At 36.8% G+C, this 20,720-nt stretch overlaps 1 protein-coding gene across 1 annotated transcript in view; it reads left to right on the top strand.

The window, feature by feature from the left end:
- CORIN (corin, serine peptidase) overlaps window positions 1-20,720 on the top strand; it is a gene marked incomplete at both ends in the record, with an annotated part of 135,988 nt that overhangs the window by 70,771 nt on the left and 44,497 nt on the right. The window contains 4 exons of the mRNA XM_080343669.1: window positions 8,990-9,103; window positions 14,673-14,780; window positions 16,101-16,211; window positions 17,127-17,243. Coding sequence (XP_080199795.1) covers window positions 8,990-9,103; window positions 14,673-14,780; window positions 16,101-16,211; window positions 17,127-17,243 — 450 coding nt within the window. The remainder of the gene's footprint in view (window positions 1-8,989; window positions 9,104-14,672; window positions 14,781-16,100; window positions 16,212-17,126; window positions 17,244-20,720) is intronic.

Here is a 20,720-nt window from a genome sequence, read left to right on the forward strand (position 1 = left end):
AGGGCCCCAAACTGAACACCAGCACTGAGTACAGGGGAACGATCACTTCCCTGGTCCTACTGGCCACACTATTTTTGATACAAGCCAGGGTACTCTTGACCTTTTTGTCCACCTGGGCACTTTGCTGGCTCATATTCAGCTAGTTGTCTACCAACATGCCCAGGTCCTTTTCTCCTTTTCTGCCAGGCAGCTTTCCAGCCACTCTCTAAATGCAAGCCATATCCATCTCCTCAGAGTTGCTGCTCTATTCTCTAGATCCAGATGTAGGTGAGATCAGATCTGAGAGCAATGAGCCTCTTTTTTTTTTTTTTTTCCCATCAGTCCCATTGCTGGAGTTCTTTGGCTGACATCTGAGACTTTACTGTTGATATACAACATCCTATAAGCTGAAGTGACAGAGGCTTGTACGATCCATCTATGGGTTCTAACTTTGTTAATGACTTCTGGGAAACAATAAACAAGAAGAAATTATATGATGAAAATTTTTTTTCAATTTTGTTTAAAAAACCTAAGAAGTTATATACTCAAAAGATCAGCAAGGTTATAGAGTGTATCTTTGAATGTTAGTCAGTGGTACAATTAAGATTGTGTTTATATCTGGGATTATGTCCTTGTGCTTTCTGAGTATCCATAATGATACAGACTTGTATTATTGTATCAAATCTTTTTAGCCATTGGATTTTCTCCATCTGTTAGGGCATGTTTTGAGGGGTCATGAGGTAAAGGAGGCTGTTGTTCATACTCACCTGTGGGCACAACTGTAATGCCTGAGGTGAGGAAATGTATAGAGAGGGATTGTGTCTTGTTGAATGCTTTCCAGGAAAACTGAACAATATTCACAAGTCCTCACAAGTCCTATGGGATTTTGGGCAAGGTGCTGTAGTGAAAGCCACTAGGAGCTGTGTTTTCATCATATTGTATAAATATATGCTAAATGTGCTGAAAAATTAAGTCTAATGAATCTCTCCAAATAGGAACCATAAGCAAGTGATTATAAAAATGCAGATTTTTTTTCTGTGCCTCAACTTCCTGTTGTAAAATGGGAATAAAACTATCCTTTTAGCTCAAAGTGATGTTGTAACCATATGTGTGTTGATGCCTTTGGTATCATAGGGATGAACATCAAAAGAATTAGGAGTACATTAATTTTGTGTTCACGGCAAGTTCAAATAACAAATAAGTTAAGAGGCTGCAGCATAGGTACGTAAGTATGGTAAGGGTTTGTACATTGAACAATGAGAGTAACTAGCAAGGAGCTATGAGTCACTAGCGTATCGTTGATTGAGCACACATGTACTGGATACAGAATGAGGTGTAATTCTGAAAAAGCGACAGGATGTTAGAGACCTGGGTTTCATGCATGTGTGGTACACAGCCTGAATACAAGGTATAACATAAGTATGCCAATTAAATTTTGGCAAATTATAGCTGGTCAAAGTATTCAAAATCCCCACCAAATCTAGATAGCCGAACCGCTAGATGAAGCCAGAAGAGATTACTGACTTTGAAACTTTCAAGTTTCAGAATATCTTCTAAAATAATATATTTCATACCGCTAGAAAATAAGTTTGTTAGAATAGTGCTTGGTTGATCATTCTTCCATAATCTGTATAGCAGGATTTGTATCTATCTGATAGCAAATTGTCTAAATTACAGAGAAGTACACAATGCAAGTTTGCTATTTCTTACTAGGGGAAAATATCCAGAGCCAGTTGTGAGATTCACTGTCCCTACCTGTCAGCCTGTGGAGTCCCAGGCTGCTTATTGGCAATTCTTACATCCTGCTATATAAAACAACAGGCATTTCTAATAATTTCTTTTCATGAACTGTTGTGCATGATGCATGCATATGAATAGTTTTCATGTAGAATGATGGACTATAGAGGATATTTTGACTTTCTTTTGTTTAAAAGAATGGTTCTAATGTGATTCTTCTATGACTGAAAGAGGTGGGAGTGTTCACTAGTCTGTTTCTCCTACAGAAATACATTATGCTTTAGTTGAGTATTTCTTTCTGAAATTTGTATATTTGAAAGAATTTACTTATTTGAACACAGTAGAATCAAACAGCAGGGGTTGATTCACTGTTCCAATCCCTTTTTACCTAGTGTTCAGCCCAAAGTGCTCTTTATGCTTTTTTCAGGGCTCAGTTCCTGCAAATTCCTGGAAATTCCAAGAGCATGTCCTTGGCATATGACTGCTTATGTCTCAACTTTGTGGCTCTTTTGGGGACTAATGCCTCCCCATCATGTGCAGTGAAACCCTCCCTGCCCCCATATGTCTTGCATACAATTTGTTTCATGTGATGATCTAATTATCATTTGGGGCTTCAGTTATTTCTTGTATTTATCAAAAATAAGGCCTTGCTGGTATACCTGCTTGTTGTAGCACAGTATCACCCAATCCAAAGCAAAATTTTCTCTTGGTTACTTTTATCTGATTGTGACTAAATACTCTATAACCTCCACATTTTCTGAATTGAAAATTATCACTCCTCCAAAAAATCCTTGAACCTCACTTGCCTTTCCAAGCTCTGTTGGAGGTTGCATGTTGGACTGATCTAGTTAGAATCCAGAGCATTTATCCTGGAGGCAATTACCAGCTTTCCTGGAAAATGTTTATTAGCTAGAGTTGGGATTATGTAGTGGATAAATACTTGTTCATGTGTCACTGCTGATATTTATCTCTTTGTCTAGATTCTTCATCCACAGGCATTGCAAATTGAGTGCACGTTACCACAGTGGAGAAGCTATTATGACATGCATTCCTGATGTGATTGCAGATGTACTGAATGTACTGGAAAATCTGAGCCATGTGCCATTATAGTAAAACCATCCAAGTGTACAAAATGAGTCACATAGAAAAAGGTGCAGTTCTGTAGACAGAGCTGTATCAGTCAGGTTGATATCCTTTCCCACAAGTGACAAGTGAATGAACACCCAGTAGGTAAGAAAATTAGCCACTCTGAAAATAGTTTTAGGGATCCAACTGTTGAGATTTAAGATATATGGTTGAGCTAGTTTCACAGTTCTAATGAGTTGTGAGCATGTGAGGGAGTGAGGAGGAAGCACCATCAGTCAGTCATTCTCCGTGAACCCAATAGTGCATTCTGGGGCAGGCAGCGGGGAGTGAGATCTCAGAAACATTCCTGGTGGCTGCTGTACATATCCCTGCTCACTAAAGCATTCCAGCTCTGTTTTTTTTTCTTTCAGCTCTCACTGTGTTGTTTTTGTTATTTTACTTGCTTTCACCAGCCAACATAGCTGATGCCGTTAAAGCTGCAGAGAAAAAAAAACACAGTAGCTTGAATGAGAAGTAAAGCAACACAATGAGCTGACATATTAATGTGGAGCAATCACAAGACGCCTGAATTTTTTTCTATTTAGAAAAGTTATGGTAGTTGATGAGCAGGAAAACCATTACTGATAGCCCTGGTAATGTCCCTTCTTGGCAAAGCCATATACAATTAATTTTTGTATATGTTGATAAATGCCCTGCAATGTTCAAGGACATGACAGGGCTAAATGCATGAATAATTAGAGTGAGCCTCTTTCAGCTGTTTGAAGATGCCACCACAGGAGGTCTTGGCCCGTTATAAGCTGGATGAGAAGCATTTAATTGGAGCACCACATTAAGAATATTAGCAATAGTCATTAACGGTTAATGTGTAACATTTTAAGATACTGTAAAACCAAGTAGTTAATAGATGTATTAATGCCACAACTATAGATTTCAGCAGTACTTCTCTGTCATGATAATAGCATTGCCTTTACTCAAGTTTAGCTTTGAGTTTTGCAGTAATTCAGATGAACTGTTCAAATTTTCTTCTAGTGGCTCTCATCATACATCATCTTGTCCTGCAAAAGCTGCAAGTGCAAACAATACAAAAAATATTAAACAGAGCTAATATGATGTATACAAGGAAACTACTAATTTTCTTAACCAAATGTGCTTAACCAATGCAGATCTTGTTTTGTTTTGTTCCAAGGATGAAATACCAATACATTTTTTTTCCATGGTGCCCAGTTTATCTTCCAAGATTTTTCACACTGGTATTAGAAAATTGTCTTTGAGGAATGCCTTTGAGCAGAGATTGAAAGGCAGTATCTGGTTACAACCAGGTATTTATTTTTCTGTTGGCAATGTGAAACTAATTATACATGTCCAATGCAGAATTTATTTGAGAAAAAACTTTTAATTCAGGAAGAGCTTATCTTTCTCTTTAGCTCTTGCATTTACTTAATGCAGTGAAGAGGGAGGTGGTTTGTGTATGTGTAATATTGGTACTGACCAGCTGCAAAAACGGCAATAGTGGAATAATTTTTTGAGGAAGATAAAATGTTTTTTGGGATTGTGGTGGTGTTTCATGTGAGGAAACATTCACAGTTGAAAAAGCTATTTCCACCAAGCACTCATTCTTTACTTCTGTTGCCTAGGTATTATATTTTATTATGTCCTTTGATTTTTTTTTCCTTCCCATTCTGCCTCCCCAACTGTTTATTTCTGCTTGCCTTCATGTTCCTTCCCTGTTTCTTTTCCAGCTTGGAATTTGCTATGTCACCACTTCACTGAGTGGAAGAGAAAGGTCTTTGTGCTTTTCTCCTATAGTGTTTTACATCCCAAGGAAATAGAGAAATGGACTATTTCTTGAGTGGGAAGAAGTCGCCAACTTTCCTAATTCTGTGATTGTGATCCTGTGATTGTATCAAAACTTTCTAGAGTTGGCAGCTACAAGATGCATACACTCTACTGCCATAGGTACATAGGGTAGAGGGAACAGGTGATGAAAATTTGCAGGCAAGAGTTGCAGGGATTCCTCTGTCTCATTGCGCTATTGTGACTGTATTGAGTCAGATGAAAAGTCCATCTATCTTGCAACGCTGACTCCAGAAGCTGCAAAAATCAGATGCCCAGAGAGAACAGGGCAAGACTATGTGTCAATGCTTTTCCAAAATACTCCTGCTTTTTCCATCTGTTTGAGATTTGAGGACTTTTTTTTTTTTTTTTTTAACATGCAGGAGATTGCATTAAAGCACAAGTTAGAAGAATCTAAGATTTCCAAGTTAGTTAAAGTTGCCTTTCCAGTGTGATGAATTACAATTTTTTGATTATGTCATCATATTCTGTTTTTACCTGACATCATTGTCTGGGAGATAAACACCAGTCTGCAGGGAACTAGTGCCCATACTGAGGAAGACTGTGGATTCTAGAGCCCCCTGTAAGATTTACTAATTGTAGAAACTGGAAGGTGCAACACATAAGGCAGGGAATTGAAGAAACAATGAGATTGGCTCATAATAAGGAAAATGTGATGTTGCAGAGACCACGTGTAATGGTCTGGAGTAAGAATTTTCTTAACTGTTCTTTGCACACTTCCAATGAACTGGACTCTTCATTTATATAGCTGGATATTTATATAAACTACAAGTAAAGCTAACAGGAGCTATTGTTTGAACATATAAAATAACATGAGTTACTTACTCTCCAGAAAAAAAAGTATACACGACAAAACCAAAAATAAAGAAACAAACAAAAACAAAAAAAAAACCAGACAAACACCCATACTGACATGTCTTAGATTGGACAATTGAAATTGTTATTATTTCTTATAACTTTCACTTCAATATCTCAGTGCCTCTTTTTTTTTCCCTTGTGAGATAAGAATGTGAATGCTACCTAATCTCACGTTGCTGCTAAGACTATCATATTTTTCAGTTTGTAATAACCTTTTAAAAATGGTAGAATAGAGGTGAGGCTGTAACTGTTCAGTTAGAATTTAGGAAACGTGTCCAACCACACTATGGGTAGCGAGGGAAGCTCCTGAGGAGCACATTGTGAGGGTGTGCAAAAGAATGGTGCTGGTGGTTTCACCCTGCCTTGCTTCTGATTAAGAAGCACAAATATTAAATGGCACAAACTAGTTGAAAAATTTTGTTTTAAAGTCTCTTAGGTATTTTGGGCACCTTTGTGTGAAGTTAGAAACCTTCAAAATATAGTGCATTAGTAGCGTTCACTGCAATAACCACAGCCCTGTTACACAACTGGAAAATAATGTTTTTATTGCAATATGAAGATCATGTGCTGCCCAAGTGGAGAATGCGCCTGGGAGTGGAATAGAAAAAATTTTGAAATTATTCACACAATTTTTTGTTACAAACACGTGTTTCGTACAAGGGTGTGTGTGTCAGTTGACTAAGTTTAAGATTGCCCTGTTTCTTGGGGATGATAAAATAATATTTCATGCTTAGAAAAGCATGTAAATATGTTGGAAAAAATAATCCCCTGCTGACAAAAGTTAAAAGTGAAAATGAAGATGCTGAGAGTGTGTGTGTATCCATTTCCATTGTGCACCAGAAAGGACAGCTATGCTAGGGCAACAAATAAAATTAGAAATAGGGATAATTAATTGCACTCACAGTCAGTGCAAGCTGGAACTATTTATCATTTCTGAAAAATACACTCTGGTTGTTGAGGCATGTCCGGTGCTCAGTGGTACATCACAGCATCCACTATGCACCTGGTGGTTTGGCAAATTGTGAAGAATATCAGATTGCTGTACAGAAAGGCTGAGCATGGGCAGAAATTGTTGTATATTTTTTGTAGGCATGTTGAAGGCTCCTTTTGTAGTCCCAAGGGCAGATTTAACAGGTGTAATAGTCATTTTGTGTTTTCCTGTTAAGGTCTTTTAAAGTGTGTCATTCACTGATGGCATTTTTAAATGGCTTTGTTCTATCTGAAAAGTTGTGTTGTTTCCACTGGGGTTTTCCTCTTGATCTTCTTGCATTCAGTGATGTTCCTCTGAGCGCTATCCTGATGTTTCCCCAAATTGAAATATACTACAATCCCTGTGGGAAATATCAGTTCATCAGTGTGAAAATAAGTTCATAAGACTCCTGAAGTATTATCTTTGTAGTACTGAGGCAAAGAAAACAGAGAAGTTTCTTTAATAGGAATAGACCTAAGACACAGATTGCCTGAGTTGTCCAAGGTGGTGTGAAAAGTTAGCAGCAGGGATGGGAGGAGAACACGTAAAGGATTCCTTATTTTGTAAGAATGTTTTGCCTTGCCTAGTGTTTGGTGGTTTGGTTTTGTTTTGTTTTCTAGTTTGGGGGGGTTTGTTTGTTTGCCTTTTTGTTGTTATTGTTGTTTTTGTTTGTTTTTTAATGGTTTTGCTTCATAGTGCTTTTATAAATGAGCTGATCTTTAACAAATAGGTTCACTTATGGATTTTTTTGCAAGTAGCTGATTTTTTCACTATTAAAAATAAGGTCACCTTATGGTATTTAATAAGACAAGGCATTTTATTGTCTGTTCCTCAACCTCAAAATAATAGAGGATGTTTTATACATCAGAAAATAGAAAAGAAAGAATTTTAGGAAACAGAATGATGGAAACTTGTACTATGTGAGGGAATATTAGCTGTATTTGCAGGTGGGATTTTTCTTAAAATGAAGCAGTGGTATTTTCATCAAATTGTGTGCTGATTTTGACTGGGGTAGAGTTAATTTTCTTCATAGTAGCTGGTATGGGGGTGTGTTTTGGATTTGTGCTGGAAACAATGTTGATAACACACAGATGTTTTAGGTACAGCTGCTTACATAGTCAAGGCCTTTTCTGCTTCTCATGCTGCCCCACCAGTGACTGGGCTGGGGGTGCACAAGAAGCTGGGACAGCTGACACCAACCATCCAAAGGGCTATTCCATACCATATATCATCATGCTTAGCAGTAAACTAGGGGGAGAGTTGACTGAGAGGGGCTGCTGCTTGGGGACTGGCTGGGCATCGATTGTTTGTTTTTGAGATGTAGATTATAAATATACTTTCCAGACTTTGTTAAGCATCAGATTCAGAGAATAAAGGCAGAAGGAATAGAATTATCCTATAGGAACAGGAAAAATGCAAATGTAGGCATTTTCAAATGAGAAATATGGAGCTACGTTGTGATCAGGTGCAAAATTACTTTAGTGTAGGAAGAGATTCTGTAGCTGCTGCTGCTGCTGAAACTGATCTTTTTTCATACCAATTAGAGATCTTTATTTTTCTTGGAAAACTTGGATACAAAGTCTGAATTACAATGGAATTTCTATGAGTAGTATTTTGAACTTTCATGAGATTTTATTGTTTGAACTTGCTGTTCTCACAGATGGATGCATTTAATAGCTTTACCCTGGAAAAGTGACTGGATTTTTTCCCTCCATCTCTGAAAGCTATTTGTCATTTCAGATATGTATGCTTAAAGTAAAGTTACTGGAGGGTTGTTTGCTGATCCTTTTTTACTGGATGTGAAGCTATTTTGTTTAGCTTTGTTGAGTAGCCTGACTGTTAACTGGGCCTTTTGAAATTTAAAAAAAAAAAAAAAAAGAAAAAACAAACCACCACCACAACCACCAACCACAACAACAACAAACCTGAGCAAACAACTCCTCCAGCCTAAGAACAACAACCATGTTCTGTACTGAATATTTGCTTTTCTACTTGACATCTTTGCTTTTCATCTCCATGCAATTTTCACTTCAAGGACTTGAATGTGAAGGTGTTATGAGTTCCCTCCCTCTGAACATACCTTGCAAGATATCTCCAATGAGATGCCTAGAGCCCTAGGCATTCTTCTGTCTCTTAGGTATCTCAATTGCCCATATATCGAACAGCAATGATGACTGTATTCTAATGTTCAGGGAGTTATTGGGGGGGGGGGGGGGGGGGGGGGGGCGGGAATAAAAAAGCTTGTTTAATCAAATCCTAAGGTCAACATTTGCTTTTTACAGCTGCTTTTTAGAGGTAATGGTAGATTGAAACTTACTGATTGACTCAGCCTAGATACCCATTTTTGAAATAACAAAAGTTAGATGAAATTGTCAGTGTGCGTTTACTTGAATTTGATTAATTTGGGGTTCATTGAGTAAGTGCATCAGTTAAGAGTCATTGTTCTAGCTATGTTTTATTTCTGCTTATTTCTTCTTTTGTTCTTTCTTCACTTCTCTTTTCCAGCGCTGTGTGGAGGAGAGGAGAGTTTCTTGTGTGCCAGTGGGATCTGCATTCCAGGGAAACTGCAGTGTAATGGCTACAATGACTGTGATGACTGGAGTGATGAGGTCCATTGCAGTAAGTTTCTTAAACCTGGCAGTGTTCTGTTGAAGCACTGAATCCATTCAGGGAAACCTAAAAACTGAAGCAGGCTACTGGTACAGAATAGGAGCTTTGCATAGTATTTGCCTATTGGACTCTCAGTTGCTATTGAATGTGTTTATCTTTGCTCACTCTGGCCATCACATGTGGTTTTTTGATCTATTCAATTTTATGTCTGGAAGCAGATTCTAAGATTTCTGCAAGGAGCCATGTGGAAATTAGAAGTATTTTGGGGTTGCTTTTTTTTTTTTTTTTAATGGATCAATAATATGCATCAAAAGAACACTACTGATAATAAACTGAAGACTGTTAATTGTATTTTTTTCCTAGTCCTTGGCATTGATTTTACAGCAGATGCAGAACCGTCTGTTTAGAAAGTTCTCTTGGCCTCAACTTTCACTGTGGTTTGTTTAAATAAATCCTAGTACATGGTGCAGTAGAAAAGAAGAATGTGAATATACATACATAATATCTTAATTTATATTTATTTCTCTGTGGTAGCGTGTATCTTTAGCACTCCTGTGTGTTTTTCTGCTTTGGCAAAAACATTCTCAGACTACTAAAACCTTTAGAAAAGCTGAGCAAATGTACAGTAGGAAAACAATGAAAAGGGGAAAAAAAAAAAAGGAAAATGTGGAGCAATGCACTAAATAGAGACTTACAGTAGGACATGATGCCACAAAACTGTGCTGTGCATTCAGGCTTTGGAAAATATCAGATCTGAGCTTGAATTCCAGACTGTTCAGTTTAGACTCACCTCAAAAGATTTGTTCTTATTAGTTGTTTAAGAGACTGGACATTCCAAGACTCACAAAGCTGCTCTTAAGGAAGTTGCTGATAGATTTTATCTGTGATACTCTGAGGAATAAATGATGTCTGCAATTTCCTCCTGATCTCAATCTGAATGAGGTTAGAGTTTGCTTTTCCTTCAATAGCCTACAATTTATTTAATGGAGGTTGATATAATTTCTGTTACATAAACAATATTGTATATTTTTATCTTTCACTTTTTCCTGTCAGTGTTAACTTCCATTTGTAATTAAGCTAAAAGATTTTAAAATGGCTATGAGAAATGGGAAAAGAAAAAATTAGTAATATAAGAAAAAAACATTCTATGTCTTAAAAAAACAAGCATTATAAATTTAATGAGTTAAGATTACCTTTAAAAGAAGGCCTTTCTGTTAAACGATACACAGTTTATAGCCAGAAGATGTATTCTATTACGATACTTGGTAAGAGCTGGAGTGAAGGTGTGGTCAAATAGGACCTTCTTGAATTGCACAGCAGAAATGGCAAAACTGAAAGAGGACTTATTTGCGTGAAAGCTTGTCTAATAAAAATGCTGTGTTTCTTGCAGACTTTGCCCCTCTCAAATTCACCTCACAGAATCATATAATTGTTTGGGTTGGGAGGGACCTTCAAAGGTCATCTAGTCCAACCCCCTTTCAATGATCAGGGACACCTTCAACTAGATCAGGTTGCTCAGAGTCCTGTCCAGCCTGGCCTGGAATGTCTCCAGGGATGGGTCATCTACCACCTCTCTGGGCAATCTGTTCCAGTGTTTCACGATTTAATTGTAAAAGAATTCTTATATGTAGTCTAAATCTCCCCTCTTTTAGTTTAAAATCATTACCCCTTGTCCTATAACAACAGGCCCTTCTAAAAAGTCTGTTCCCATCTTTCTTGTAAGTCCCCTTTAAGTATTGAAAGGGTGCCATAAGGTCTCCCTGCAGCCTTCTCTTTTGCAGGCTGAACAACCCCAACTCTGTCATGAGTCTCTCATGAGACTCTTCACAATCTCCATGAGCTGGTCAGAGCTGTGAGTTACATTACAGTTACTTCCCAAACGAGATTAAAAGGCTTTTAAACTCAAAAGGCCAAGCTATATTAGACTGTAAAATAAATTTTAAAAAAAAAAACAATCCCCATCTGCAATCCCAAAGTATAGGACCTCTTATTTTTGTTTTATATGCTACCACCTTGGAGAGATGTCTCTCTGGTTTTCTGTTATGAAATTACAACATTAGTGAGGGGTCTGTCCCTGTGCAAGGGACTTTATCTGAGCTAGTTGTCTAAACTGGTTGTATGGAGAATCAGCTGACAGAAACAGACACTTCAGATGCATGACTTGTCTGATTTTAAGCGGATAATTTAAATGGGCAATGTGTATTAGAAACTAAATGATGCAGATGTCTGAAGTTACATGAGTGAATCTTACAGCTCATCTCCTTAGTTTTAATGTTCAAAATTATATCCATTATGAAACATAGAAGTCTCTGGTTTTAATCTTTTTCATATTAATTGTTCTTCCTAGAATCTCCTTTCAGGGCTCTGCATCAAGAAATGGATCACATGATGCAATGTTTTTTCTGTTCCTGACTCTTGACATATATTTTTTTCTCTTCTTCCCTTTGATGAGCCATAATAAGTATGCAGGCAGTAGCTAGGCTTTAGCAGAATCCATCCCTCTTTTTGAAAGTATTGTTTGATTTACTTAGCAGTGTCAGTTTTTTACACAGTTGCAACTGAAAACTGATATTTAAAATTTCATTGTTGCTTATACCACTGTGACTTTGTGTAGTGGGAGGTGCCAGCTGAGGAATCTGAATTCAGCTCAGCCAGCTATCAAATAGGAATACAAATAGGAAAGAAGCTCTAACATTGATCTACACGTGCATGAATTATGAGTGCACAAACCTGGAACTGTCGAAAATATCATAGAATCATAGAATGCTAGGGATTGGAAGGGACTACAAAAGATCATCTAGTCCAATCCCCCTGCCAGAGCAGGAACACCCAGATGAGGCTACACAGGAACATGTCCAGGCGGGTTTTGGATGTCTCTAGAGTAGGAGACTCCACAACCTCCCTGGGCAGCCTGTTCCAGTGCTCTGTTACCCTCACTGAGAAGAAGTTTCTTCTCAAGTTTAAGTGGAACCTCTTATGTTCCAGCTTAAAGCCATTACCCCTTGTCCTACCACTGATTGTCACCGAGAAGAGCCTGGCTCCCTCCTCGTGACACTCGCCCTTTTTATATTTGTAAACATTAAGAAGGTCACCCCTCAGTCTCCTCCAAACTAAAGAGCCCCAGCTCCCTCAGCCTTTCCTCATAAGGGAGGTGCTCCACTCCTTTAATCACCTTGGTTGCCCTTCCTGATGAGGAAGTTTTATATGTAATGTACCAAATGCAGCAGGCTCTTATTTACTCCTTGAAGTAGTAGAATATGTACATTTAATGTGCACATACCCTTTTAAACATATATCTTTGAAATGCAGGGTTCCTAAAATTGCCTCTGAGTTTTGGGCTGAGGTGATTCATGGTCAGAAGGACACATGATGCAATAGTGAAGTAGTGAAAACAGGCTCTGTGTGAACAGAGATCAAAGGGTTGCTGAATGCAAAAAGACTGACTAGGCTTTATGTGTGTTTAGTGGAGTGTAGAACAGGAATTTCTATTTAATTTTATGAAAACTATGCTAATCCTGTCATTAACAAAATTTAAGTTGAACCTTTTACAAATATCAGATACAAAGTGCCCATCTCATTCTGATGGAAGTAAGCAGCTACACTATATCATTGCCAATATCTTGAAGAAAATGTTGTTAAGACTGTTAGATTTTCATCAAGTGAATCATATTTCCTTGCAAGGAAGTTTGTATTCTTTTTGTTTACCTTGTGTTGGCCTGAGCACTACCATACCCTAAAGGACACTGCTGCAGCTACAGAGATGTGAATATAAACAGGAATGGAGAAATGGATGGAAATTAAACAGTAAACTTATCCAGAGGAAACAACATATAAAAAGACAGCTTTGTTTCATTTGCATGAGGAACAACAGAAGCACAGAAAACTGTCAGAGTTACAGACTGATCAACAAGGATAAAGGTTGCCAGGGTACTTCACACTGTTGCATATGCAAAACAAGTAATGCTTAGAATTTTACTCTCAGCTGGCTATTGTTCTCCCTACATGAAACTAGAACTTACATGTTTTCATTTAGCTTAGGGTTTTTGAAGTTTACTCTTTCATTATTTTTGTTCTTTTAGAGCTAAATTAACTATTGGCTACGATGCTCATGGCTCACCCATATTAATTTACGGTATAGCCTGAAGCATTTTCCTTCTCATTGTGCTATAAATTCTGTTTGGACTTAAGATGATGTGAAACTTGTAGAAAACATGAATACTTCTGTGGAGGAAGGAGAAGAAGATTCATGTTCAAGTTCTAGAGTTGAGGTTGGTAAAGCCTTGTGAAACTTAGAGCACTCAACTAGGAGGTGGAACACTGGACTGACATTGATCTGAAGGAACAGAAACCCCACTGCACCTTCTGGGAGAGTGTGTACTGTACTTCAAAGGACACCCTTCTTTCAAAGTGGGACTGCAGTGCAGTCATGAACATAGGAGTCACACGCCAAGAGGAGAGAAGCAAGCAGGAGCATGATTCTGTTCTCAGTGGTTGAGCACCTCAGCTGAGGGAAGAGACTTGTCTTCCAGTCTCTGCTCTTGGAGCTCTTTATGTTATCTAGGAAAGAGCTCATTTTAAATACCCACATATTCCAGTAAGAAAGGGCACAAAGAACTTCCTTGATTCCAGTGGCATAGCTTCAACAGGAAGGAGGGATTGTCCACCCAGCTTTTTTTTCTATCCTGGCTTTCTCCCTGAAAAGCCAGATATGAAAAGCCCAGAGGAAAGCAGTGAAACTGGGTCACCCACTTCCCAACTGTGTGTTAGTAATAAAAATTTAATTACTAATTTAATTACTAATTACTAAATTACTAATAATTAATTACTAATTACTAAATTTACTAAAATTACTAAAATTTAATTACTAATCAAAATTTAATTACTAATGGGACCAGACATCACCAACCCTGTTTTCTCTTCTCCCTGCTTTCCTGACTGCAATGCAGATTCCATGTTTTTATCAAACCTGGTGTTATTCAAGCATTTTGGATATTCTCAGAGAATATTTATCAGGGCTTCACTAAAGGCCTCAGAGGTGGAAAGAAAAGCTAAGCCCACTAAGGGCTGACAGTTCTAAGAAATCCTCAATGAGATGGCATCAGCCCAAATTCTGAACTCAAAACTGTGTAAAGCATAAAGGTGATTTGAAAACATTGTAAGATCAAAGGCAGGCTCAAAAGCAGGGTTTTGGGATCTTGATTTTGCTGTTATGAGCTTCAGCTCCACCTAATAGCCACCTCAGGTACTCAAGACCCACAGCCTTTCTCAACTATGAACTATGTGTATAAAATAGTTAAACATTTTGGTCCATATGTGTAACCAGAGCACTTTCTTCTCATGGTATTGATCAAAAAAGCAATTGGTAGGAACAGAATAAAAATGCCTAAAACTTGCTTTTGATTTTTCTTGTTATTCCATATTAGATTCTAGTGAACTGGTACATATTGAGTATTAATGCAGACCTGTAAATTGTAGAGTATCTTTAGCTCATCTTGTTTTAGTCAATAGATTCCAGTGTTCACAGTGTATATGAATGTTCCAATGTCATGTTAACATTTTACAAAAATTTGTATTGTAGACTGCAGTGATGATGTATTTCGTTGCAACACAGGAAAATGCCTAAATTATACCTTTGTTTGTGATGGATATGATGACTGTGGAGACCTTAGCGATGAACAGAATTGTGGTAAATGGAAGTTTTATGCTTTTCTTAGTCTTTAAGATACCAGTATTGCCTAAGCCAGCAATCTTTTTTCCTTAAACTACTAAAAGAGCAATATACTCTGTAATTCTTTTTGGGCAAAGAAAAAACAGCTCACAAATTTTACATGCAACTTGAAAAGGTTTAAAGGAGATGTCTGCGTTAATCCAAATTTTGAAGACAGTGGTATTTTGAAGAAATGTCCTGATTTGCAATTTGTTTTAAACTAATTTAAGATGTTATAGTTGTTTTCTTTCTAAATTGGGTGAATTTAACTGAGATTAAAGCAAATTGCAAGAGGCTACACACTGGTGAAGCCAATTGTTTTATAGCTGAACTGTTTTTACATATGGCTTCATAGTGAACTTGAATCTTTTGTTTATCAAATTGTGTTTCTTTCAAATTCTGTTTTCAATCACCTTTGTATGTTCTGCCTCCTTGTATTTGTCTTAACTTTCATGGGGAAAAAAAGAAATTTTGCTTTAAAAGAAAATAATCTTCACATGTAAATATTGGAAAACTTCGTAAGCCTTTTTTTTTTAAAAAAAAACCCCTTTTTTTCCTGGAACTACACCTGAGAAAAATTAAGTGCTCTAAAATAATTCTTTAAAAGTTAAAATATTATTTCGCTCTTTTTAAATTTTGCTTTTCTAAGGAAAAGCACAGATAACTTCAAAACTAAAGATCAGGGCACAGTTTTTTTCCTATCTTGAGATAGTTTTTTTCTATGTAAAGTTTAAGATCTAACTTTTTATACAGGCTATAAATGGGTTTCATAGCAGGTTGGGCACACTGGGTTATTTCTACACTCCCTATTTATTTTGTTGTAAAGTCACCCGGCTCAACAGAGTGCTTTTCATTATTTGTGGAAGCATTCAGGTAGAAAGATTAAGATGAAAACTGGAGCAGATTTTTTGTAGATAGTTCTTATGGAAAATACTGAGTGTATGCAAAAAACATAGTTTCTGTTTAAGTGCCAATATGGCAACTGAAAATGTTGGCTAACTGAAAATCGTTCCATGAGATGGGAAGCTGGAAGATCTTTTAATCTGTATAATAAATCTTACAAACTTGTTTATTTGTGAATGGAAAAATCTATGCACCTGAGAGAAGGAATGAGTGCATCACTATCTACATAGTCAATAGAATTCAGAACATATGTAACTACCATCTGCCAAAAAATTTGCAGGTACAGAATCAGTATGAATGATTAACTTACAGGCAGAAAACAATTGATCAATAATATAAATTATACAAATGATAATTTATCATCCTTTTTTTTGTCCTCACTTGCATTTCATTTAGACTGTAATCCGGCAACACATCATCAGTGTGGAGACGGGAGATGTGTAACAACTGATTGGGTATGTGATGGTGACCATGACTGCATAGACAAATCAGATGAAATAAATTGCTGTAAGTTCCTTTAATCTCTGAAGTAGTTTTTTCTTTATTTAAAAATAAAAGCAAAATGTCAGATAAGTAGTTTGCTTACTTATTACTTGTAAGGCAGAACTATAAGCTTATTTGATTTCAGACTTGACAAATATTCTGGTAGACAGCTGCAGCAAGTTAAACATTTGTTTCCATTGTTGAGAAGTGCCAGCATTGCCTTGTGTTTCAGCTTCTTACTAATTACAGAATTAGTTTTTTGTTAATTGTAGTGTTCCCATTAAAAAGGGAAGAATGGATGTATATAACGTCTTAAACCGAAGGCATTCTGAGTTTGTGACAGCTTTCTGATATGTTTGTATGTGACCTGTCGCACCTTGTAAGAGTTTGGACTTCTGTGTGCTCCAATGATGATGGTGTGTATCTGCAAAACAACTATACTAGAATATTGCTGAGGTTGCAAAACCAAGTCTTGAGGATCTAGCACATGTTTTAATGTGATTAAGTTTCTCATAAGACATGTGCTTATGCTGCTTTGATTCTTGCTGCCATTCCGTGCTTGACCTTGCAACAATTATCCTACAATTTTCCTTGAAATCCAAGAACCTAAGCTGAATAAAGGAATGTAAGTAAGTAGGCAAAGATCATGATTTTTATATGAGTAAAAATGACGGCTTTTTTCCTTGGAAAAGCTGAACCTTCATCTCAGCCTGTTGCTAATACCTGACATATAGTTCCAGTCCCTGTAGTTAAAGATGAGCACAGCTGTGGGCTATTGAAAACACAGCCTACACAATAAAAATGTCTACTGACCTTCAGTGCTAAGTAGCATTATCATCTCCTCCTAAAACAACTGCAAGATGATGTTTAAAAATAATTAAGACCTTCATTAACCGAAGTTGATCAGAATATCATGTTTTGTTTTTTTTTTCTCTCTAGCATGTCATAGTCAGGGTCTGGTAGAATGCAGAAATGGGCAGTGTATTCCTAGTGCATTCCAATGTGATGGAGATAATGACTGCAAAGATGGAAGTGATGAAGAAAACTGCAGTGAAAGTAAGAATGTGCTTCATTTTACTCTTGTTACCGAACCTGCTGTTGACTGCTTTATTCTAAAGTGCCTTTAGCTAAAACTGTCTCACAAATTTACTTTCTTTGCTGTTCAAATAACACTTGCTGAGGCTGGTTGGTGTCTGCTTTTACACAGGAAGTTGTAAGCAGAGTTTTATTAGTCCTTAACAACATAAAAAATTAAATGGAGGTGATATATAGCATAGAATTTGGTTATCTGACATGATCAGCTATTACTTGAAATACATTAATTCATATTCACATTGTCAGCAGCAATTACAAGCCACTATCACAGGAACTGATGTTGTTTGAAGAGGAATTTTCACATGAAAATATTTTTTTCGTCAGAACTTGGGAGTAGAGAAAGGATGTTTTCATAAATAAGCTATTGATTTAGTGCGACTAAGGGAAAATATATGAGAATGTAAGTTTTCAGGGCTACTTAATAGCTGTCTCTTAATGGATTGTATGAAAGACAAGGAAAGCAGGCAGTTTCTTGAGCCCCACAATTGGTTTCCCAAAGACTTGTGTCCTGTAGTACATGTTGACACTCAGAAAGAGATGTTGTCATGTTGTGATGGTTTCAACATTTGAAGGTATTTTTCACATGTAATTCTCTTGTTTCTAGTAAGGTATACGTTCAGATTGCAGCCTTTCCTTCAATGCGGGAATTATTATTGTCTTTCTCTTGTGAACCTTATTTTTAGGAAATTAAAGGAATTCACTTTGTTTGGAAAACTCTAGTGCTGTCAGATGCAGTGTTAACAGCACAACCTATTCAAAAGTTATTAGAGTAGAACAGACCTGCAATTATAAGATAAATACACAGTGTGATTATGTAAGCCTCATTTCTTTATGAAAATGGTCTAGAAGAAATCCTTTCCTGACTGTGTCTAATCAGTCCCTTCTGTTCGTAATAAGTTTTGGGATCTTCCTGCTCTAATTTAGACATCTCAATTCCAAAAAGTAATTGTGAAGTTGAAACACAGAAAGCACCATTATTCTTCTTCACAATTAATGTTGCCATTGCAAAAGGTCTTGCATGAAATTTCTTCCAGTTCTAACTGTGGCAATCTAAAAACCAAGGACCAAGTTTTGTCCTTAGTTGTGACGGTTCAATCTCACAAAATTCTCAGTTTTTATTCTTCATCTTTCCTGATATTCAATTGCAATCTTATTCTATCAATTCCACGATCTTATGATTTTGTTGCTGATAATGAAACTATAATTTCTAATATAAAAGAGATGAGGGAGGAGAATGGGATAAACTGAAAAGTACAAAACTATTTAGAGGATTATATAAGCAGCTATTTCGACTTTCAAAATTTCACCCAACTTAATCCTCTAAAATTTGTTTATCACCAGTAAAAGTGAATTTCACTGAAAACGTTGATGTATGATCTGGGCTAGAAGTCAGTTATGTATTTTGTTTGCATTGCTTTTTGCCTCTACGGATGTTGAAGAAATGGTTAAAAGTATTTTTTTGGACAGATGAACAGATACTGATTGAAGGATATTAAGTACAGAGGAGTAGAATGGAATGATAATTATGTAATCAATGATCTCACTATATGCTAAAAGATTTTTGTGCTTAGCTTTAAACTGCAAAGCTTTTAAATATGAAAGTTTTCCTTGTTCTTATTATTCATTATTTAATGCACCTAAACCTCTGTCTAATATTTTGCAGTATTGTGTAGAGCAAGATTCTTCCTTTATGTAACCATATTCTGCCCGTCCTAAATTTGCATGAGCATGCATAGGCAGAATTTGGACTTCATTTTGATTATTCCTTTTAGTTACTTGCAAAGTCCATGTCAAAGCAAGGCAGAATTCTTGTTTGCAACTTTCTTTTGTATTTCTGATGTATGTCATTGATTTCAGTAACTACAGAAAATGTAATAGGATGTACAGTTAATACAAAGACTTCTCTGCTCTGCAGTCAAAAATTTGGATACGCCTAGCAGAGGCAGTGAAGGTAGGGCTGAAGTGATCTGGAATATCTGTTTTGTTACACACACACAGTAAATATGTGAAATCAGCATAGAAATTTGTGGTCAAGATATGATGACTTGCCACTTGCCTGTAGAAGGATACAGGGACCTTATGTAATACAGGGTGTTTCAAAAAGATGGTCCAGATTTCAAAGCAGTATATTTCATGATGTAAACGTGTTACAATTACACAAAAATTTGTACTCTACAGAATAGAGGCATCTAGTGGTAATCACTTGAAACTCTGTGCCCCACCCTGTCAAGTGGTAAGACTTTCATTCATGGATGGTTGCAGAGATATAGTGATTTCAAATGGGGTCCATCTTTTTGAAAGACCCTGTATCCTGCTTTGAAACTGGGTCCATCTTTTTGAAACACCCTGTGGTACAAGTATATACACATAGAGATTACAAATGACCATGTACTCACCTGTATCCAAATGAGAAAAATGGTCTCCTTTGCTACATACCTTAAGGAAGCTTAAGATATGACATCTGTTAACATTACTGCTGTCATTCATTTTGTGACATATTAGAAATCTAATATAGATGTACACACAGCTGGTTCTGTGGCCCCTTCAAAAGACAGGATAAGGTGTGTTTATAGAAATTCAGCATTGATTGTGCTAGGATCAAAAGAATTTGTACTGTAGCACGGGCATTTTTAAAGAATTGAGAAACTCTTCCACTGCGGGATAAGGAGGAGTTGGAGCAAACTTTAAAAATTAATTCGATTTTAAAGATTTGTGATAGCTTTAGAAGTCAAAAGGCTTTCCCTACTTTTCAAGTTCCAGTTTGCAATCAGATGCATCTGTAAAATATGACAGTCAATTGCTACAGTAAAAGAAAGTACCTCAATTGCTTCAATATGTAACATGTATGAAGGGAAGTAAATCCACATAATTATGAATAGATATAACTACCTCATCAGTTCGTTGGGACAAGGTTGTTGTCAAGGTCATTGAAACAGGGTGTTTCTTCAGCATATTTTGTATGCCAAATGCAAGGATGCCATGACTGAATGATTAATGTTTGTGGACAGTAGTGCAATCCAAACACTAAGGAATAGTTGCAATAAACACTTTTAAACAGGACAAGATGATAAAATCCAAACTGTTAAGTCTCGGTGAACAGAACAGTAAATGAAATGAGAGAATTTGCAAAAGTCATGTTGAAGAGAGAATTTAATGGTTTAAAAAGGAGCTATCAATACTGTGAGACAGAGAGGAGCCCAGGGATTTGTCAGAGAAGGTAATTACCCAGGTAATGTGCTCAGAAACTTTTTGATGGAGTGCTGCTTTTAGTTACTCTGCATTCCATTTTTAGGACAATAGCCTTTTTGGCTTTTTTGGTGGTGGTGGTGTTCTTTTTTGAACTAGTCAGAGAAGGGCAATAGAGCTTCAGCTCTAATGAGAAGCAGATCAACTGAATGACACTGAAGAATAATTCTCAGAGGGCATTTTCTTTCAGCT

The sequence above is a fragment of the Nesoenas mayeri genome (genome assembly GCF_963082525.1).
Source record: "Nesoenas mayeri genome assembly, chromosome: 4".
Classification (NCBI taxonomy): domain Eukaryota; kingdom Metazoa; phylum Chordata; class Aves; order Columbiformes; family Columbidae; genus Nesoenas; species Nesoenas mayeri.